This window comes from Schistocerca nitens, chromosome 1 (genome assembly GCF_023898315.1).
Source record: "Schistocerca nitens isolate TAMUIC-IGC-003100 chromosome 1, iqSchNite1.1, whole genome shotgun sequence".
In the NCBI taxonomy this organism is placed as follows: domain Eukaryota; kingdom Metazoa; phylum Arthropoda; class Insecta; order Orthoptera; family Acrididae; genus Schistocerca; species Schistocerca nitens.
Genome location: NC_064614.1, coordinates 26985451 through 27005235, shown reverse-complemented (window position 1 = coordinate 27005235; position 19785 = coordinate 26985451). Strand labels below are relative to the sequence as shown.

The following is a 19785-nucleotide window of genomic DNA, read 5'->3' as shown; positions in this document are numbered from 1 at the left end:
CACAGGTCCTGTAGACCACGCGGTGCATCAACGTTCTGCTTCCACCGCCTTCTATCTCTCGCAGCCTCTCTCCACCCTGCGGAAATTCCTAATGCTGCGATGTCCTTCTCTATGTCATCTTTCCACCTTGTACGAGGTCTGCCCAATGGCCTTGTTGCTGGAGAGTTCCAGCAAAAGCTTTTTTGGTGATTCTGTTGTTTTCCATTCTAGCCACATGTCCAGCCTATTGTAGTCTCCTACCTTTTAATTTCTGGATGATAGTGGGTTGCTTCATTAGCTGATACATTTCATTGTTCTTTCGAATTCTCCAAACGCCATTCTCCAACACAGGTCTCCAGATTTTTCTCGTTACTTCTCTTTCGAAAATATTCAGTTTTTCTCTTTCATTCTTTGTAAGCGTCCAGCTTTCTGAGCCGTACAGTACGAGGTGCATTCAAGTTCTAAGGCCACCGATTTTTTTTCTAATTAACTACTCACCCGAAATCGGTTAAACTGGCGTTACTTCTCGACGTAATCGGCCTGCAGACGTACACATTTTTCACAACGCTGACGTCATGATTCCATGGCAGCGGCGAAGGCTTCTTTTAGGAGTTTTTTTTTGACCACTGGAAAATCGCTGAGGCAATAGCAGCACGGCTGGTGAATGTGCGGCCACGGAGAGTGTCTTTCATTGTCGGAAAAAGCCAAACGTCACTAGGAACCAGGTCAGGTGAGTAGGGAGCATAAAGAATCACTTCAAAGTTGTTATCACGAAGAAACTGTTGCGTAACGTTAGCTCGATGTGCGGGTGCGTTGTCTTTGTGAAACAGCACACGCGCAGCCCTTCCCGGACGTTTTTGTTGCAGTGCAGGAAGGAATTTGTTCTTCAAAACATTTTCCTAGTATGCACCTGTTACCGTAGTGCCCTCTGGAACGCAATGGGTAAGGATTACGCCCTCGCTGTCCCAGAACATGGACACCATCATTTTTTCAGCACTGGCGGTTACCCTAAATTTTTTTGGTGGCGGTGAATCTGTGTGCTTCCATTGAGCTGACTGGCGCTTTGTTTCTGGATTGAAAAATGGCATCCACGTCTCATCCATTGTCACAACCAACGAAAAGAAAGTCCCATTCATGCTGTCGTTGCGGGTCAACATTGCTTGGCAACATGCCACACGGGCAGCCATGTGATCGTCCGTCAGCATTCGTGGCACCCACCTGGATGACACTTTTCGCATTTTCAGGTCTTCATGCAGTATTGTGTGCACAGAACCCACAGAAATGCCAGCTCTGGAGGCGACCTGTTCAACAGTCATTCGGCGATCCCCCAAAAAAATTCTCTCCACTTTCTCGATCATGTCGTCAGACCAGCTTGTGCGAGCCCGAGGTTGTTTCAGTTTGTTGTCACACGATGTTCTGCCTTCGTTAAACTGTCGCACCCACGAACGCACTTTTGACACATCCATAACTCCATCACCACATGTCTCCTTCAACTGTCGATGAATTTCAATTGGTTTCACACCACGCAAATTCAGAAAACGAATGATTGCACACTGTTCAAGTAAGGAAAACGTCGCCATTTGAAGTATTTAAAACAGTTCTCATTCTCGCCGCTGGCAGTAAAATTCCATCTGCCGTACGGTGCTGCCATCTCTGGGACGTATTGACAATGAACGCAGCCTCATTTTAAAACAATGCGCATGTTTCTATCTCGTTCCAGTCAGGAGAAAAAAAATCGGAGGCCTTAGAACTTGAATGCACCTCGTACTATGGGGCAGATGATAGTGTTGTATATCTTCATCTTTGTGGTGATTGACAAAGCATTACTTTTGAGTGGGTTGCTTAGTGAGTACAGACATCTTGACCCTGACGCTATTCTTTCGTTTATATCCATTGCTATGATATTTTTACTGTTTAAGCGTGATCCAAGGTATTTAAACTGCAGAACCTTTCTGAATTCAGAATGTTGGTCAATTTCAAAGTAAGAATTTGGGTTTATGACTCGACCTATATCCATTTATTCTGTTTTCTATTGGTTAATAAAGAGCCCCATTTTGCTGGCACTGTGCCTTAGAGATTTGTACATGTCTTTCAGTTCTTCTTCAGTTTCACTCATCAACAATATATCATCTGCATAAGCCAGGAGGTTTACTTCAGTGTTTTTGAAGCGGAGACCATTGTAAAGATGTAAATTACTCTCCCAAACCACTTTCTCTAATGCACGGTTGAAGAGGACACATGAAAGACCGTTTCCTTGTCGTAAGCCTGTTTTAATTGGAAAGGCGGGGGATATGGATCGTCTGAACTTCACTGCTGCCTGGGAGCCATCCATGCACAGTTGTATCATCCGAATGATTTTACTGGGTATACTAAATTCTCGTAACGTGTTGTAGAGGCTACTTCTGTGGATGCTGTCATAGGCTCGCTGGAAGTCAATGAAGAGACAGTGGATGTTTTTGTTGAATTCCCAGTTTTTCTCAACGATCTGTCACATAGTAAACAAATTATCACTTGTGGAACGGTTTGTTCGAAATCAAGCCTGGTAATCTTGAATAATGTTTTCTGCGTAATGTTTAAGTTTCTCCAGAATGATCATTGACAGGATTTTGTATGTTATGTTCAGCAAACTGATTCCTCTGTAATTTCCACATTCCATTCTGTTTCCTTTGTGGTGTGTGGGACAAATTATTGCAATTTTCCAATCTTCAGGCAGTGTTTCATTTTACCATATCATTGTGATAAGGTTATAAATTTCTTTCTGTAGTTTGCTTCCGCCTTCTTTTAACATCTCTGCTGATATTTGGTCCTCGCCTGTTGCCTTGTTATTTTTCAGCTTTTGAATGGTGTGGATCACTTCCTGTTCTGTGATTCTATATTCGTCATTATTAACGCTGTCACTCTCAGACATTGCGTAATTGAAGGCTATGTGCGTATCAGTGGTACTTAACATTTCTGAGAAATACTCTTTCCATCTTTCGAGGATATCTTCCAGCTGTGTTAGCATATCTTGATTTTTATCTTTTAGGAATAGGTTTTCACTTTGATAACGTCACTTACTTTTCTTTGAATACTGAAACAACTTCTTTGAGTTTCCATTCCTGCTTCAAACTTCTATAGAATCTAGGACTCCAGTTAAATACTTCCTTTTCTCTGTTCGTAGAACTCTTGCTGTCTCTCTTCTAACCGCCTTGAAGGTCTCTCTCCTGTCTTCACTCTCCTTATTATGCAGCCACAGCATCTTGGCTTCTTTACTCCTTTCTTCTGCTCCTGATACTTTTCGTTGAAACATTTCTGTTTTTTTTTTCTTTTTCTTTTTCCTGCCCAGTGTTTTTTCTGCTACATCTGTTACTACAGTCTTTATTCTTTTCCAAGCTTTCTCAACACTATTTACCTCCTCAGCTTCTTGCAATGCTGTAAATCTATTATATAGTCCAAACATTTTGTTAACATATACATTTTCTGTAAACTACTCTTCATTTTGAGTAAAGACATACGTATGTCAGATTTCAATTACGGTCATGAAGCGCCGAAACTATGAAACTGCGACCAGTAGTTCCTATAGTCAAGTTCGTTCGTTTGATGTGCTGTCAGCCCCACACTTTTGTTCAAATTATTTTTCCCCATCCTGTACGAAACTTGGAGCACTAACAGTGTAATTTTACTGATTTCAGATAATTCTAGGTTCCTTTCCATCCTGTAATGCGAAGCTTTATTCTGCAGTCAAACATCATGCCATACTCGTAGGTCACATTGATCAGCAGTTTCCCGTACTTGATAATTCTTGGACGTAATGAGTAATGTGATCACATCATTACGGTATTTTTAACGATGGATCCGGTATCGGGATGGAGTCCATAATTACTGTACTCATTAATGTAGGTAAATAACATCCGTTCTATAGTTCATAATTTTTTTCATCCTTCCTTACGCATGTACGCAGCTTTTTTGGGCTGCTATTTGCATTACGATAAACTGACATTGTGCACACACATTACGTTCACGCAAATATTTTCCATCGCCCTCTAAATGCTTGTATCGACTGTTAACCACTGTTTGATCAGAGATGGGCACCTGTGACGCGGTCTATCTATTCAGCAGCCGAACAATAGCTACGAGTGGACATACGGGAATGAGTTGATCTATATGAATCGCCGCTTTCCATGATTATAAATGGCGCGCATTAAAACTGTGGGCGGTTTTTGCGAGCGAGGACGCGGCCGGAGGACGGCAAGGAATATTCATGAGGAGGCGACGTCCGCGTCATCTCGGACTCTGATTGCAGGCCGCGGCCAACCGATGGCGCTTCATTAAAGCGCCGCAGTGTCGCGTGGCAGTCAATGAATATGCACTGCGTCTGTTCCCAGCTGATGGGCTTCCTGGCGGACTTTGCAAATAGGTGCGCCGCGCGAAACACGCGCGCGGTGGCACAATTTATCGATGTGTATCAGAGCGCCGGTAGCACCGAAAACTCTCGCTACTGTCTCTCTATGTGAACCTACGACATCAGTGAAGTACTTGTCAACTGTTAACCCCGAGAGACCTCAAGGGAGTTTTATACGCCCTTGACTGCTCAAGATTTAAACTGCTTAAAAACACTTTTACGAAATTCTTGTCATCTGCGGGGTTTATGTGTATCTACATCTACATCGACATCCATACTCCGCAAGCCACCAGACGGTGTGTGGCGGAGGGTACCTTGAGTACCTCTATCGGTTCTCCCTTCTAGTCCAGTCTCATATTGTTCGTGAAAGAAAGATTGTCCGTATGCCTCTGTGTGTGGGGGGGGGTGGGGGGGCTCTAATCTCTCTGATTTTATTCTCATGGTCTCTTCGCGAAATACACGTAGGAGGGAGCAATATACTGCTTGACTCCTCGGTGAAGGTATGTTCTCGAAACTTCAACAAAGGCCCGTACCGAGCTACTGAGCGTCTCTCTTGCAGAGTCTTCCACTGGAGTTTATCTATAATCTCCGTAACGCTTTCGCGATTACTAAATGATCCTGTAACAAAACGCGCTGCTCTCCGTTGGATCTTCTCTATCCCTCCTATCAACCCTATCTGGTACGGATCCCACACCGGTGAGCAGTATTCAAGCAGTGGGTGAACAAGTGTACTGTAACCTACTTCCTTTGTTTTCGGACTGCACTTCCTTGGGATTTTTCCAATGAATCTCAGTCTGGCATCTGCTTTACCAACGATTAATTTTATATGGTCATTCCATTTTAAATCACTCCTAATTCCTACTCCCAGATAATTTATGGAATTAACTGCTTCCAGTTGCTGACCTGCTATATTGTAGCTAAATGATAAAGGATCTTTCTTTCTATGTATTCGCAGCACGTTACACTTGTCTACATTGAGTTTCAATTGCCATTCCCTGTCAATTCGTTGCAGATCCTCCTGCATTTCAGTGCAATTTTCCATTGTTACAACCTCTCGATATACTACAGCATCATCCGCAAAAAGCTTCACTGAACTTCTTATGTTATCCACAGGGTCATTTATACACTCCTGGAAATTGAAATAAGAACACCGTGAATTCATTGTCCCAGGAAGGGGAAACTTTATTGACACATTCCTGGGGTCAGATACATCACATGATCACACTGACAGAACCACAGGCACATAGACACAGGCAACAGAGCATGCACAATGTCGGCACTAGTACAGTGTATATCCACCTTTCGCAGCAATGCAGGCTGCTATTCTCCCATGGAGACGATCGTAGAGATGCTGGATGTAGTCCTGTGGAACGACTTGCCATGCCATTTCCACCTGGCGCCTCAGTTGGACCAGCGTTCGTGCTGGACGTGCAGACCGCGTGGGACGACGCTTCATCCAGTCCCAAACATGCTCAATGGGGGACAGATCCGGAGATCTTGCTGGCCAGGGTAGTTGACTTACACCTTCTAGAGCACGTTGGGTGGCACGGGATACATGCGGACGTGCATTGTCCTGTTGGAACAGCAAGTTCCCTTGCCGGTCTAGGAATGGTAGAACGATGGGTTCGATGACGGTTTGGATGTACCGTGCACTATTCAGTGTCCCCTCGACGATCACCAGTGGTGTACGGCCAGTGTAGGAGATCGCTCCCCACACCATGATGCCGGGTGTTGGCCCTGTGTGCCTCGGTCGTATGCAGTCCTGATTGTGGCGCTCACCTGCACGGCGCCAAACACGCATACGACCATCATGGCACCAAGGCAGAAGCGACTCTCATCGCTGAAGACGACACGTCTCCATTCGTCCCTCCATTCACGCCTGTCGCGACACCACTGGAGGCGGGCTGCACGATGTTGGGGCGTGAGCGGAAGACGGCCTAACGGTGTGCGGGACCGTAGCCCAGCTTCATAGAGACGGTTGCGAATGGTCCTCGCCGATACCCCAGGAGCAACAGTGTCCCTAATTTACTGGGAACTGGTGGTGCGGTCCCCTACGGCACTGGGTAGGATCCTACGGTCTTGGCGTGCATCCGTGCGTCGCTGCGTTCCGGTCCCAGGTCGACGGGCACGTGCACCTTCCGCCGACCACTGGCGACAACATCGATGTACTGTGGAGACCTCACGCCCCACGTGTTGAGCAATTCGGCGGTACGTCCACCCGGCCTCCCGCATGCCCACTATACGCCCTCGCTCAAAGTCCGTCAACTACACATACGGTTCACGTCCACGCTGTCGCGGCATGCTACCAGTGTTAAAGACTGCGATGGAGCTCCGTATGCCACGGCAAACTGGCTGACACTGACGGCGGCGGTGCACAAATGCTGCGCAGCTAGCGCCATTCGACGGCCAACACCGCGGTTCCTGGTGTGTCCGCTGTGCCGTGCGTGTGATCATTGCTTGTACAGCCCTCTCGCAGTGTCCGGAGCAAGTATGGTGGGTCTGACACACCGGTGTCAATGTGTTCTTTTTTCCATTTCCAGGAGTGTATATATTGTGAATAGCAACGGTCCCACGACACTTCCCTGCAGCCCACCTGAAATCACTCTCACTTTGGAAGACTTCTCTCCATTGAGAATGGCATGCTGCGTTCTGTTATATAGGAAATTTTCAATCCAATCACACAATTGGTCTGATAGTCCATATGCTCTTACTTTGTTCGTTAAACGACTGTGGGGAACTGTATCAAATGCCTTGCGGAAGTCAAGAAGCACGGCATCTACCTGGGAACCCGTGTCTATGGCCCTCTGAGTCTCGTGGACGAATAGCGCGAGATGGGTTTCACACGATCATCTTTTTCGATACTCATGCTGATTCCTACAGAGTAGATTTCTAGTCTCCAGAAAAGTCATATTACTTGAACATAATACATGTTCCAAAATTCTACAACTGATTGACGTTAGAGATATAGGTCTATAGTTCTCCACATCTGTTCGACGTCCCTTCTTGAAACCTGGGATGACCTATGCCCTTTTCCAATCATTTGGAACGCTACGCTTTTCTAGAGACCTACGGTACACTGCTACAAGAAGGGGGGCAAGTTCCTTCGCGTACTCTGTGTAAAATCAAACTGGTATCCCATGAAGTGCAGCGGCCTTTCCTCTTTTGAGCGATTTTAATTGTTTTTCTTTCGCTCTGTCATCTATTTCGACATCAAACATTTTGTCATCTGCGCGACAACCTAGAGAAGGAACTACAGTGCAGTCTTCCTCTGTGAAACAGCTTTGGAAAAAGACATTTAGTATTTCGGCCTTTAGTCTGTCATTCTCTGTTTCAGTACCATTTTGTTGTGATCCACCAACCGCTTTGACATAAGACCAAAATTTCTCAAGATTTTCTGCCAAATCAGTACATAGAACTTTACTTTCGAATTCGTTGAACGCCTCTCGGATAGCCCTCCTCACATTACATTTCGCTTCGAGTAATTTTTGTTTGTCTGCAAGGCTTTGACTATGTTTATGTTTGGGACCGATGACCGTAGCAGTCTGGTCCCTTTAATCCCGCACACCAACCAACCAACGTATGTTTATGTTTGCTGTAAAGTTCCCTTTGCTTCCGTAGTAGTTTTCTAACGCGATTGTTGTACTACGCTGGCTCTTTTGTATCTCTTACGATCTTCCTTGGCACATACTCATCTAACGCATATTGTACGATGGTTTTGATCTTCCGCCACTGATCCTCAACACTATGTGTACTTGAGATAAAACTTTTGCTAAACAGAAAAATCTTCCTACCTTTTTTAATATTTCTTTTTACGACTGAAATCATCGACGCAGTAACCGCTTTATGATCGCTGATTCCCTGTTCTGCGTTAACTGTTTCAAATAGTTAGGGTCTGTTAATCACCAGAAGGTCTATGTTATCGCCACGAGTCGGTTCTCTGTTTTACTGCTGAAGGTAGTTTTCAGATAATGCATTTAAAAAAAATTCACTGGATTCTTTTTCCCTGCCACCCGTTATAAACGTTTGAGTCTCCCAGTCTATATCTGGTAAATTAAAATGTCCACCCAGAAATATACAGAACTATAACATGGTGGGAAATCTACTTGAAATATTTTCCAAATTTTCCTTCAGGTGCTCTGCCACAACAGCTGCTGAGCCAGGGGGCCTATAGAGACATCCAATTACCATGTTTGAGCCTGCTTTAACCGTGACCTTCACCCAAATTATTTCACATTTAGGACGCTGTTTTTAGTAACCTCTTTTTCAATGGACTTTCGAATACAGGATATCGACTCGTAAAGCCGACTTTGCAATGACAGGAAAAATATACTTGCAGTTCTTGTGAAGTTCACCAGAGCGCACTATTTCTACAGATGTGAACGGGACTATGTGGCTTGTGTTCAGTTTCTCGGCACCCTTCGAAATGTCACACAAAATTTGGACTGCTCGCACGTGGCCACTCTGTAGGCCTGCTCCTACTTTTGGAAATGCACCTGACAGTACATACAAAATTATGAACCAGATTCCAGCCCTGAAAATCTCCGCATACACTGAGTGTGGCCCATTAACGGCGCAATCTGGCTTCTGGCTTGAAATTATTTTTTCTGAGATGGCAAAACTCTCGCAAAGGTTTGCGGAAGGTGGCCGTGGGAGTAGAGAGGGGAGAAGCGGTTTGAAATAGAACATTGATTGCAGAGTTCTTACTATACTGCCTCAAAGTGTACTGAAATCGGGCCTTATAGGTTCAATTTGCGCTGAACGAATGTGTTTGACATGTGTTCGCTATGCCGCGCGGAGTAGCCGTGCGGTCTGGGGGTCTTGTCATGGTTCTCGCTGCTTCCCCCGTCGGAGGTTCGAGTCCTCCTTCGGGCATGGGTGCGTGTCTGTTGTCTATAGCGTAAGTTAGTTTAAGTTAGATTAAGTTGTGTGTAAGCCTAGGGACTGATGACCTCATCAGTTTGGTCCCATGTGAACTTACCACAGATTTCCAAAAATTTTCTGTTGACCTGAAATTGAGTGCGTGTGTGGCGGAAGCATTGATTACGATGGGGCCGTGTCCTCCGCCGTATAACTCGTAGTTTCCTACGGAAGGTAAATGCAACGCTGTGAGCCTGTGTAGCCCAGCCCGTGAGTAGACTGCAACAAGTGAAGGGAACACGCTTTGTATCAAACAAATATTAAGTAAAAGAAACTTCCTGGCAAATTAAAACTGTGTGCTGGGCCGAGACTCACACTCTGGGCCTTTACCTTTCGCGGGCAAGTGCTCTACCATCTGAGCACACTCCGCTGCAGAGTGAAAAATCTCATTCTGGACATATTAAGTATTCAAACACATGGAGGTATGAAACACATGGCACATTTTGTGAACAGAAGAAAGCTGTAAGTTAATGACTTCGTAAAGCCTAAATATATGAAAAATGTAGCATAATTCATAAACAGAACTGACACACCAAGTCAACAGTTATGGTTAAAGAGAAAAATGGAATAAGAACATTTAGCATCCCCTCTTAACATCATGGCGCGAAAATTAAATTTACAAATTGTTGATAAGTAGCCTTGCCAAAGAGAGGCTGTATAACTAACAGGGGACATTTAACGTATACAGAGAAGGGTAGGACGAACGGTCACAGGTTTGTCTGACAAGCGGAGATTGTCACAGAAATGTTGAAAGAACTGAACCAGCATACTCTTCAAGATAGAGGTTAACTATTCCCGAGAAAGACTATTTGCAAGATTTCAAGAAAATGCTTTAAATGACGACTCTAGGAATATACTACAAAACCCTACATATCGCTCCCATAGCGATGGTGTGGAAGATATTAGATCAGTTACAGCACACACAGAGGCAATTGGGTAGTCACTGTTTCTGTGCCCCGTGCACTGCGAAAAGCCTCAACGATTGGTACGAAGGAACGTAATGCTCGGCCGTGCACTTGACACTGTTTGCATAGTTATGATGTAAATGTAGATGCTGATGTAGGCGTTATTCACGAGGAGACCGGTGCTACATACACACTTTCATGGTTTCAAGTCGTGTCAATAAGACACACATGTTCACCATTATGTTGATAGTTGTGGCTCGAATGTGTCCATATGAAACACACAAGACAAGAGTCTTAGAAGCTTCTGCTACGGAGCGCTGCCCGTGACGTAAGACGAGAGAAAATGGGCCCTGTGCTTCAAACTGCAGTAGGTCACTAACTGGAATACTCCCGCCCAGCACTCTGATCGGCGCTGGTCTATTGTTGCCACAAGAATTACCTATTCTTAACCTGTTTGCAAACTCATGCAGTTGCCACAGTGAATGTTCATCTGTAAGACAAGTGATTAACACACAGCGAGTGGTTGCACCATTTATGAAAGGCGCCCTTCAGTTTTAACACAAGAGAGGCTGTCGGCACAGAGACTCCCACAGAGGATATTTAGACACCACAGTAACGTCAATCTAACATTCAGCCGCTGTTGTGGGGCGAAAAACATTCGGGACCTGCCTCGTAGTGGTCATCTGCAGACAATATCGGCTGACGGTCGCGACCTACAAATTATGACTGGACGCTCCCCCGAGGAGAATGAAACTAAACTGCGCACTCGCTGACTCGTGGCAACTTCGAGATATGTGTCGATCCAGACAGTTGACAACGCTCCACTCGATGAATGAAGCATCTAGGCGTCTTTAACGAAAAACATTCAAACCCTCCAGTTGTCTGGAGCACAAAGAAGGTAGGCAACGGAACACCTCGATGACTACAGGTCTGTCTGAGGCCTGATGGCCGCCGTAGAAGATTGAGGAGGCAGTTCGAAATCAAGGGACGTCTTAGGTGTAGGACCACACGGGCTCAACAGCGAGGCAGGTCTGACACTTTTCGCCCGATGTGGAACGCCTCTCACCTCTGTCGTGGGTAATGTGATCGTTGTCCGGTATCGGTATAGGGACATTCAACCTATCGACCAGTCCTACACTCAACATTTTGGTGATGGGTTTGTTCTTCAATACGATAATTCACGAGCACGCTACACATGTCTCGTAAACACCTTCCCCTAGGAAGCAGGGATTCAACCGAATGCAACTGCCTGCGGTAATTGTCGAGACGAGCACTTTCGATTGCACCGTGTTGGGAACCCACTTCGCCCGTTGAATGAACTAAGAATGGCCGTAGCAACCATCTTTGGGTAGGATGAGAATGATGATCGACACGGAACAACAATTTATTGAATGCTATCCAGCAGCAACTTTTCATTTGACAGATATGCAAACACGTGTAATTTCGAATTATCTTCAACTTAAGTTTTTAATTCAGCTACTAAATCTTATCATTTCATTTACTTCTATACTTGAATCTGAGATCTACATCTACAGCTACATGATTACTCTGCTATCCACAATTAAGTGCGTGGTACAGTGTTCATCGAACCACCTTCAACCTATTTCTCTACGTTTCACCCTCTAACAGCGCGCGGGGAAAACTATAACTTAAATCTTTCTGTGCTAGCTCTGATTTCTTTAGCTTTATCATTATGATCGTTTCTCGCTATGTAGGTGGGAGACAACAGAATATTTCAGCATTCGGAGGAGAAAGCTGGTGGTTGAAATTTCACGAGAAGATTCTGCTGCAACGAAAAGCCCCTTTGTCTTAATGAATGCCACCCTAATTCACCCATCGTGTCCGTTGCATTCTCTCCCCTATTTCGTGATAATACAAAACGAGCTGCCCTTGACTGCAAGTCAAGTCTTCGAATGAAGCACTTGAGAATTAAAGACATCCAGAAACATATGGCCCCAATATGCCAATATCGATAATTTTTTAGAGGTAGATATGGGACCTGATGACGGCATAGTGAACTGCCGAAATTGGTAGCGAAAATAAAATAAAATAACATCTCAATTGCACGGCTGTTGGTGAATTTCATTGTTAAATACTTTACCAGCGCTGTGCCATGTGCACAGGGAATCAACACAGACAGGGTTACAACAGTTGTGGCCCAGCTTGCGTCAAGAAAAGATACATCCTTCCCAACCAAATCAGTGCGTGCATCTACGCCCGAGGTCGTGCAACGTCATGCTGATAAGTGCGATGGCACTGCCGAATTCTTTGCAAATTTGGCTCTATTTTGTAATCAGATGTGAAAATTCATTTCGTTCTCTCCTCCCTTTGTGAACTATATTTTCTACACGAACTGGTAACTGACCGTATAGCGCATGTACAGCCGGATAAAGCCGCTACTTTTGATTACAGTATTCAAAACGAATCACTAGATACTGTAAAAAGAGTGAGACACCAACGAGTAATCGTTTTGAGCGCTTTTAACTCAAACGGCCACATTAAACTAGTTGTAAGAAATGCAGATGTCGGGCTGAAATTAATTACAATAACCCTGGGAAAACATAATTCATCCACGAAGTAAATAGTACACAAAAGAATGACTTCAGTAAGTTCAGGCTAAATTGAAGCCAAAGATAAATTCAGCACAGGTGTACCCTTCCTGTCGGTACTTTACAGAATAACAACCATACACCAAAACATTGAGGAAGTGCACTGTATGTTATTACTCAATCGACAGTTAAAACTGTGTCAAAATACTTTACATTGTGGTTATATATGATGAAAATTTATGACACATTTTTATTAATGAATGTTATATATGCAAATTGGATCGTCCATTTGCTATACGCTGGAGATAACTAATGTATTTCTAAAGCAAGCTTTAATTTTCAAAAATTACAGACATAAAGCATATGTGTTAATATCTTATTGGCAGCAGTACTCTCTAGACTGATACTTACTAAAGAACTGTCCTAAGTCTTCTTTACACTTTGCTGTCTTTAACTTCACTGAAGACCATTACATGTTCCGAGGAAACCTATTCAGCTTCTCAACCTAAATTATTGTAGACGTGAAAATTCACGATCTGTCAAGACAATTATCCAATTGGTTTCTTGGCAGTCTATCTCTGAAAACTTACTGGTAAGTCATATCAAGGCTTCTGAGCACCAAATGAAATAAACTTCTACTTCCTACTTCTGCCATTGATTTTGTTAATTTCAAAAAACGTATCACCAGCTGATGCTACTTTGTGTTGGTTCAAATCCTTTCTTTCCATAACTTCTTTGAGTATTTACCATTTCGCTTGAAGGAGACAATACAGTAAGAAAATTAAACATATATATGAAGATGGTATCTGTTCTTTCGGACATGTCCAAAAGAACAGATACCATCTTCATTTGTACATAATTAAGGCTGACCGGCCATTCGACCATCTTCTACTGTGCAGATGCACAAACAGTGCCCGAACACTTACGGGAATCGGCACTAAAGCCGCGAGTAATGAGTATGATGGGCAGGGGCACTACGAATGTAGTGCGGGACAATAGGTTTCGAATGTGGGTCTCACACGAGGCGTGCCAGAGATAAGTCCAAGCAGTCACACTATCATATGTGTTCTCAGTGGCTCAGATGGAGAGAGCATCTACCAAGTAAGCAGAAGATCGCGGGTTCGAGTCCTGGTCGGGTTACACATTTTCAACTGTCCCCGTTGACTTATATCAACACCTGTATGCAGCTAGGGGTATTCACTTCATTGTAAAATGAAACATGTCATATTCGACGCTGTTTATATTATGACACAGAAATGAAGCTAAATTTTTGGGAATTACAGTGTATTTGTTCCACAGAGTTGCAAATACAATGAGCAGGCACAATGTTATCGTAACTTTAGTCAGCTGCAGAACAACCAGCTGCATTTCGCACCTAGCTTTCTGTGCAGTACCAGCTCTTCGTCAGGTGATCCTCTCTCCCTACCTGTTGCAGACATGTGTCGCGGGCAGTTGGGCCTGCAGGCGCCGGTGCTGGTGCAGGAGCCGCCGGCGCGGCTGCGCTTCTCCAACTCCACCGGGTCGCAGGTCAGCTGCGCGGCGCGCGGCAGCCCGCCCCCAGACGTCGCGTGGCAGCACGCAGACGGATCACCTGTCACCGCGGTGCCCGGCCTCAGGTGAGCGATGACGCCGCGCTGCCCACCTGCATAATTCAATAGCAGCACGTTGCTAATCACGGTGCGTCTGACGTGTAGGGCAGGGCGCGTCGTCAATGGCGAGGACATTAGCGACACTAATGTCCGACACTCATTTGCAAGTGGAACTGAGTTTGAACAAACAAAATTCACTCTCCACCTTTCATAATCTCGTCATACTACTGTGTCATACTACTGTGTTCAGCAATAAATGCTACATATTCAGTTTTTGTCATGTTTACTGTTTTTCCTTTCTAATTTTTAACAGGTGATATTTCGTATTGTTCATTACCCCTCCAACATACTTTTCATCTTATTTCCTTTATTTATTTACACGTCAAGTTCCGTAGGACCAAATTGACGACCAAATCTCCAAGGTCATGGAACATGAAATTACAATATAAAAGAAATAACAGTTAAAAATAAAATGTTTATGAACCCGAAAAAAGGTCAATCCATAAGTTTAAGTAAACTCAATCAACAATACAACAAGAATCAACTTAATTTTTCAAATAAGTCCTCGACAGAATAGAAGGAATGACCCGTGTGAAAACTATTCAATTTCGATTTGAAAGCGCGTTGATTAATGCTAAGATTTTTGAGTTCTAGTTGTAGCTTATTGAAAATGGATACTGCACACCATTCTGCACAAGAGTTAAGGGAGTCAGTTCCAAATGCAGGTTGGACTGCCTAGTATTAACTGAGTGAAAGCTGCTTATTCTTGGGAATAGACTAATATTGTTAACAAGAAACGACAGCAAGGAATATACCAGGTGATCAAAAAGTCAGTATAAATTTGAAAACTGAATAAATCACGGAATAATGTAGATAGAGAGGTACAAATTGACACACATGCTTGGAATGACATGGGGCTTTATTAGAACCAAAAAAATACAAACGTTCAAAAATGTCCGACAGATAGCGCTACATCTGATCAGAATAGCAATAATTAGAATAACAAAGTAAGACAAAGCAAAGATGATGTTCTTTGCAGGAAATGCTTAATATGTCCACCATCATTCGTCAATAATAGCTGTAGTCGAGAAATAATGTTGTGAACAGCACTGTAAAGCATGTCCGGAGGCAATGGCGTCGGATGCTGTCTTTCAGCATCCCTATAGAAGTCGGTCGATCACGATACACTTACGACTTCAGGTAACTCCAAAGTCAATAATCGCACGGATTGAGGTCTGGGGACCAGGGAGGCCAAGCATGACGAAACTGGCGGCTGAGTACACGATCATCACCAAACGATGCGCGCAAGAGATCTTTCACGCGTCTAGCAATATGGGGTGGAGCGCCATCCTGCATAAACATTGTACGTTCCAGCAGGTGTTTATCAGCCAGGCTGGGGATGATGCGATTCTGTTACATATCGGCGTACCTCTCACCCGTCACGGTAGCAGTTTTGCTGTCCAGCGCCATCTGTGACATTTTGTGAACTTTGTTTTTCTTTTTGTTCTAATAAAACCCCATGTCATTCCAAGCAGTTGTGTCAATTTTTACCTCTCTATCTACATTATTCCGTGGTTTATTAAGTTTTCAAATTTATACTGACTTTCTGATCATCATATATATATATATATATATATATATATATATATATATATATATATATATATATATATATATAAAAATGAGGTCAGTGTCGAAATATCCAGACTCGCAGACTCGTGAACAGGGGTCGACAAGAAGGTCGTGAACTTACACCACTTATTGCCCGAAGCGCCCGTTCATGAGCCAAAAATATCCTTGTAGAATGTGAAGTGTACCATACGACACAAGCGAATGAAAATACGTAAAGTACACTATTTTTCGTGTCGAACGATCACTCACTTCAGACACCGTTCGCATATTGCAAATGTCAGCATTATGTCTTTGAACAAGATCCTGAACGTGCGCTTTCCACGACAGTTTACTATCTGTCTGGACACCAAAAAATTTGAACTGTTCAGTTTCACTAATCATATGCACATTCTGTGAAATTAAAACATCAGGTTTTGTTGAATTGTGTGTTGGAAACGATAAAAACTGAAACTTACTGTGATTTAGAGCCATGAACTTACGTCATGAACTGCGATGTTTGAAACCGAGAAAATGTTGCACACACCATGCTTTACTACTAAGCTAGTGTCATCAGCAAACCGACGTATTTTAGAGTTACCCGTAATACTAGAGGGCATATCATTTATATAATGCCCTACATCCTCGATTCTACTGCACTAAACTGGAATAATATTGCATCGATCTTAGTTCTCACTCTGATTCTTGCTGTATCCGTTTTGTGTGACGTGACTTTGTTTCACATTTACAAGAACGTCAGCTGACAGACATATACAAGTTTACTGGTATTCCGTGGCGTCATATTTCAGTCTGTAAATATTACAATTTTTGCGTGCCACTTGCTTGCAGTGCGTACACTTTTCTTCAGATGTTGGGATTAAAGGAGGGATTATGATATTTTTCCCTCGTTTGTACAATTTTTTGCATTGGAACCACTTTAATCTTGACGATTTTGAGTATTAATGTCAGGCCTGTGATCACTTATTGTTTCTTTAATTAACAGGAATTCCTCAATTATTTTCAACCAAAGGCAAATTCGAGCGTGATTATAAAAGTGAGGCAACACGTCCTCTTCGATGAAAGATTTGTTCAAGAAGTCAAAGAAATGGACAGAGTTATAAAGGCACCGGTATAAATTGTTTTCCCGTATAGTCAATCTGACTGTCGAAACATTCGTTGCGTCGGTGAACCAGCATAAAAGAACTAAGGGTCTTGGGGTATGAGCCGCTTGGATGCACCTGAAAGTCGGCAATGATTGTCAAGTGGATGCAGGAGAGGTTTTTGTTGACAGCCCCCCCCAAAAAAGAAAATCTCTTGTTGAGAATTCCTCGCGCTATGGAGGGTGTTCCCATAAAGTCAACAGGAAACGCCGGACCAAATCGCAAGTACCGAGGCCATACATATGAAAGCGTTTTCGTACAGCTATGTAACACCTTCTGAAAGTGTTCTGAACCCATTCCAGAGTGGCAAAATAACAGGCAGTATCCTCCATGGGTGACGGAATCAGCCAGCATCCTGCATGTCCCAAAAAACTGTGATCGTCCATAACTTTCTTGTCGGGTACCGTTGTTCTGAATTTCTTATTAAACAGCAGCAATTTATCACAGATCGATTGAACAACGTTGGGTACCTAGCTACTGGAAGAAAGCGCAGTTCATTCCCGTTTCTAAAAACGGCCGTAGGACAGATGCATACAATTATAGACCTATATCATTTAGATCATTCTGTTGTAGAATTATGGAACATATTTTATGCTGAAGAATTATGACATTCTTCGAAAATCTCCTCTACAAAAATCAGCATGGATTCCGTAAACAGAGATTCTGTGAAACTCAGTTCGCTCTGTTCCTCCATGAGATCCACAGCGCCGTAGACAATGGCGGTCAGGTTGATTCCTTGTTCCTTGACTACATGGAGGCATTTCACACCGTCGAGCGATGATGTTTAGTGAAACAAAAAACGAGCTTATCATGTATCGGAGTCGATTTGCGACTGTTTTCAAGACTTTCCTTTCTTGCACACAGAAATCAACATGTCGCTTTTAAAGGAATAAAATCGACAAATGCAAAGGTAATTTCCGGCGTACCACAAGGAAATGTGATAGGTTCAAATGGTTCAAATGGCTCTGAGCACTATGGAACTACTTAAACCTAACTAACCTAAGGACGTCACACAACACCCAGTCATCACGAGGCAGAGAAAATCTCTGACCCCGCCGGGAATCGAACCCGGGACCCCGTGTTCGGTAAGCAAGAACGCTACCGCGAGACCACGAGCTGCGGACGAAATGTGATAGGATCGTTACTGTTTACAATATGTATAAATGATCTAATAGAAAGTGACAGACGCTCTCTAAGTTTGTTCACAGACGATGCCGTTGTCCATATAAGTAGCAACGTCAGAAGATAGTAACGATTTACAGAATGACCTCCAGAGAATCGATGAATTGTGCACGGTATCATACTTGACCCTGAACGTAAATAAATGTAACATATTGCGCATACATTGGAAAAGAAATCCACTGGTGTATGGCTACACTGTTGACGACTAACCGTTGGAAACAATATCTACAGTAAAACATCTACGAGTAACTATCCGGAGCGATCTTAAGTGGAATGACCATATAAAACAAGTAGTGGAGAAACGGATGCCAGACTCAGATTCATAGGAAGAATCTTAAGAAAATGTAACTCATCCACGAAAGAAGTGACTTATAAAGCGCTTATTCGACCCATTATTGAGTATTGTTCATCTATACGGGATCCATACCAGATAGGACTAACAGAAGAGACAGAGAAGATCCAACGAAGAACGGCACGTTTCGCCACGGGATCTTTCAGTACAAACGAGAGCCTTACGCAGATGCTCAACAAACTCCGTTGGCAGACGTTACAAGAGAGGCTTCGGGCATCACGGGCAGACTAACTATTGCAATTTCGAGTGAGCTCTTTCCGGAAAGATTCGGACAACATACTACTTCCCCTTACACACGTCTCGCGTAATGACCATGAGGAGAAAATTCGAGAATTTAGAGGCCACACAGAGGCTTAACGACAATCGTTCTTCTCACGCGCTATTCGCGAGTGGATTAGGGTTAGGGGGTTCAGTTAGTGGTACTAAAGGTGCCCTCCGCCATTCAGCATTAGGTGGCTTGCGAAGTATGATGTAGATGTATGTGTGTCCATGAAACTGTTGCTTGTTTCGTGTCAGGTGCGAGGATATGGTGCAGAAGTGGAACACCCTCCGCCTAATATCGCACTGATTATTGTTCGACAGATAACCGTATTCGCTTGGTTTATTCTCGTATAAGAATTGCCATGCCATCCGGCGAGAATACGTCTCCCGAGTGTCCACTGAGCTGTACACAATAACCATTACACCGTCAATGACGATGTTGAGTTCGAGTGCAGACTGCCCAGCATAAATGTGACTATCGTCTTGAATCAAGCCTTCTACATCTACATCTACATTTATACTCCGCAAGCCACCCAACGGTGTATGGCGGAGGGTACTTTACGTGCCACTGTCATCACCTACCTTTCCTGTTCCAGTCGCGTATGGTTCGCGGGAAGAACGACTGCTGGAAAGCCTCCGTGCGCGCTCGTATCTCTCTAATTTTACATTCGTGATCTCCTCGGGACGTATAAGTAAGGGGAAGCAATATATTCGATACCTCATCCAGAAACGCACCCTCTCGAAACCTGGACAGCAAGCTACACCGCGATGCAGAGCGCCTCTCTTGCAGAGTCTGCCACTTGAGTTTGCTAAACATCTCCGTAACGCTATCACGCTTACCAAATAACCCTGTGACGAAACGCGTCGCTCTTCTTTGGATCTTTTCTATCTCCTATGTCAAC

At 43.8% G+C, this 19785-nt stretch overlaps 1 protein-coding gene across 1 annotated transcript in view; it reads left to right on the top strand.

Moving 5' to 3' along the window:
- The window catches only part of LOC126258469 (Down syndrome cell adhesion molecule-like protein Dscam2), a 687321-nt gene that overhangs the window by 186628 nt on the left and 480908 nt on the right, over positions 1-19785 (top strand). Inside the window, exon 2 of the mRNA XM_049955646.1 lies at positions 14167-14347. Coding sequence (XP_049811603.1) covers positions 14167-14347 — 181 coding nt within the window. The remainder of the gene's footprint in view (positions 1-14166; positions 14348-19785) is intronic.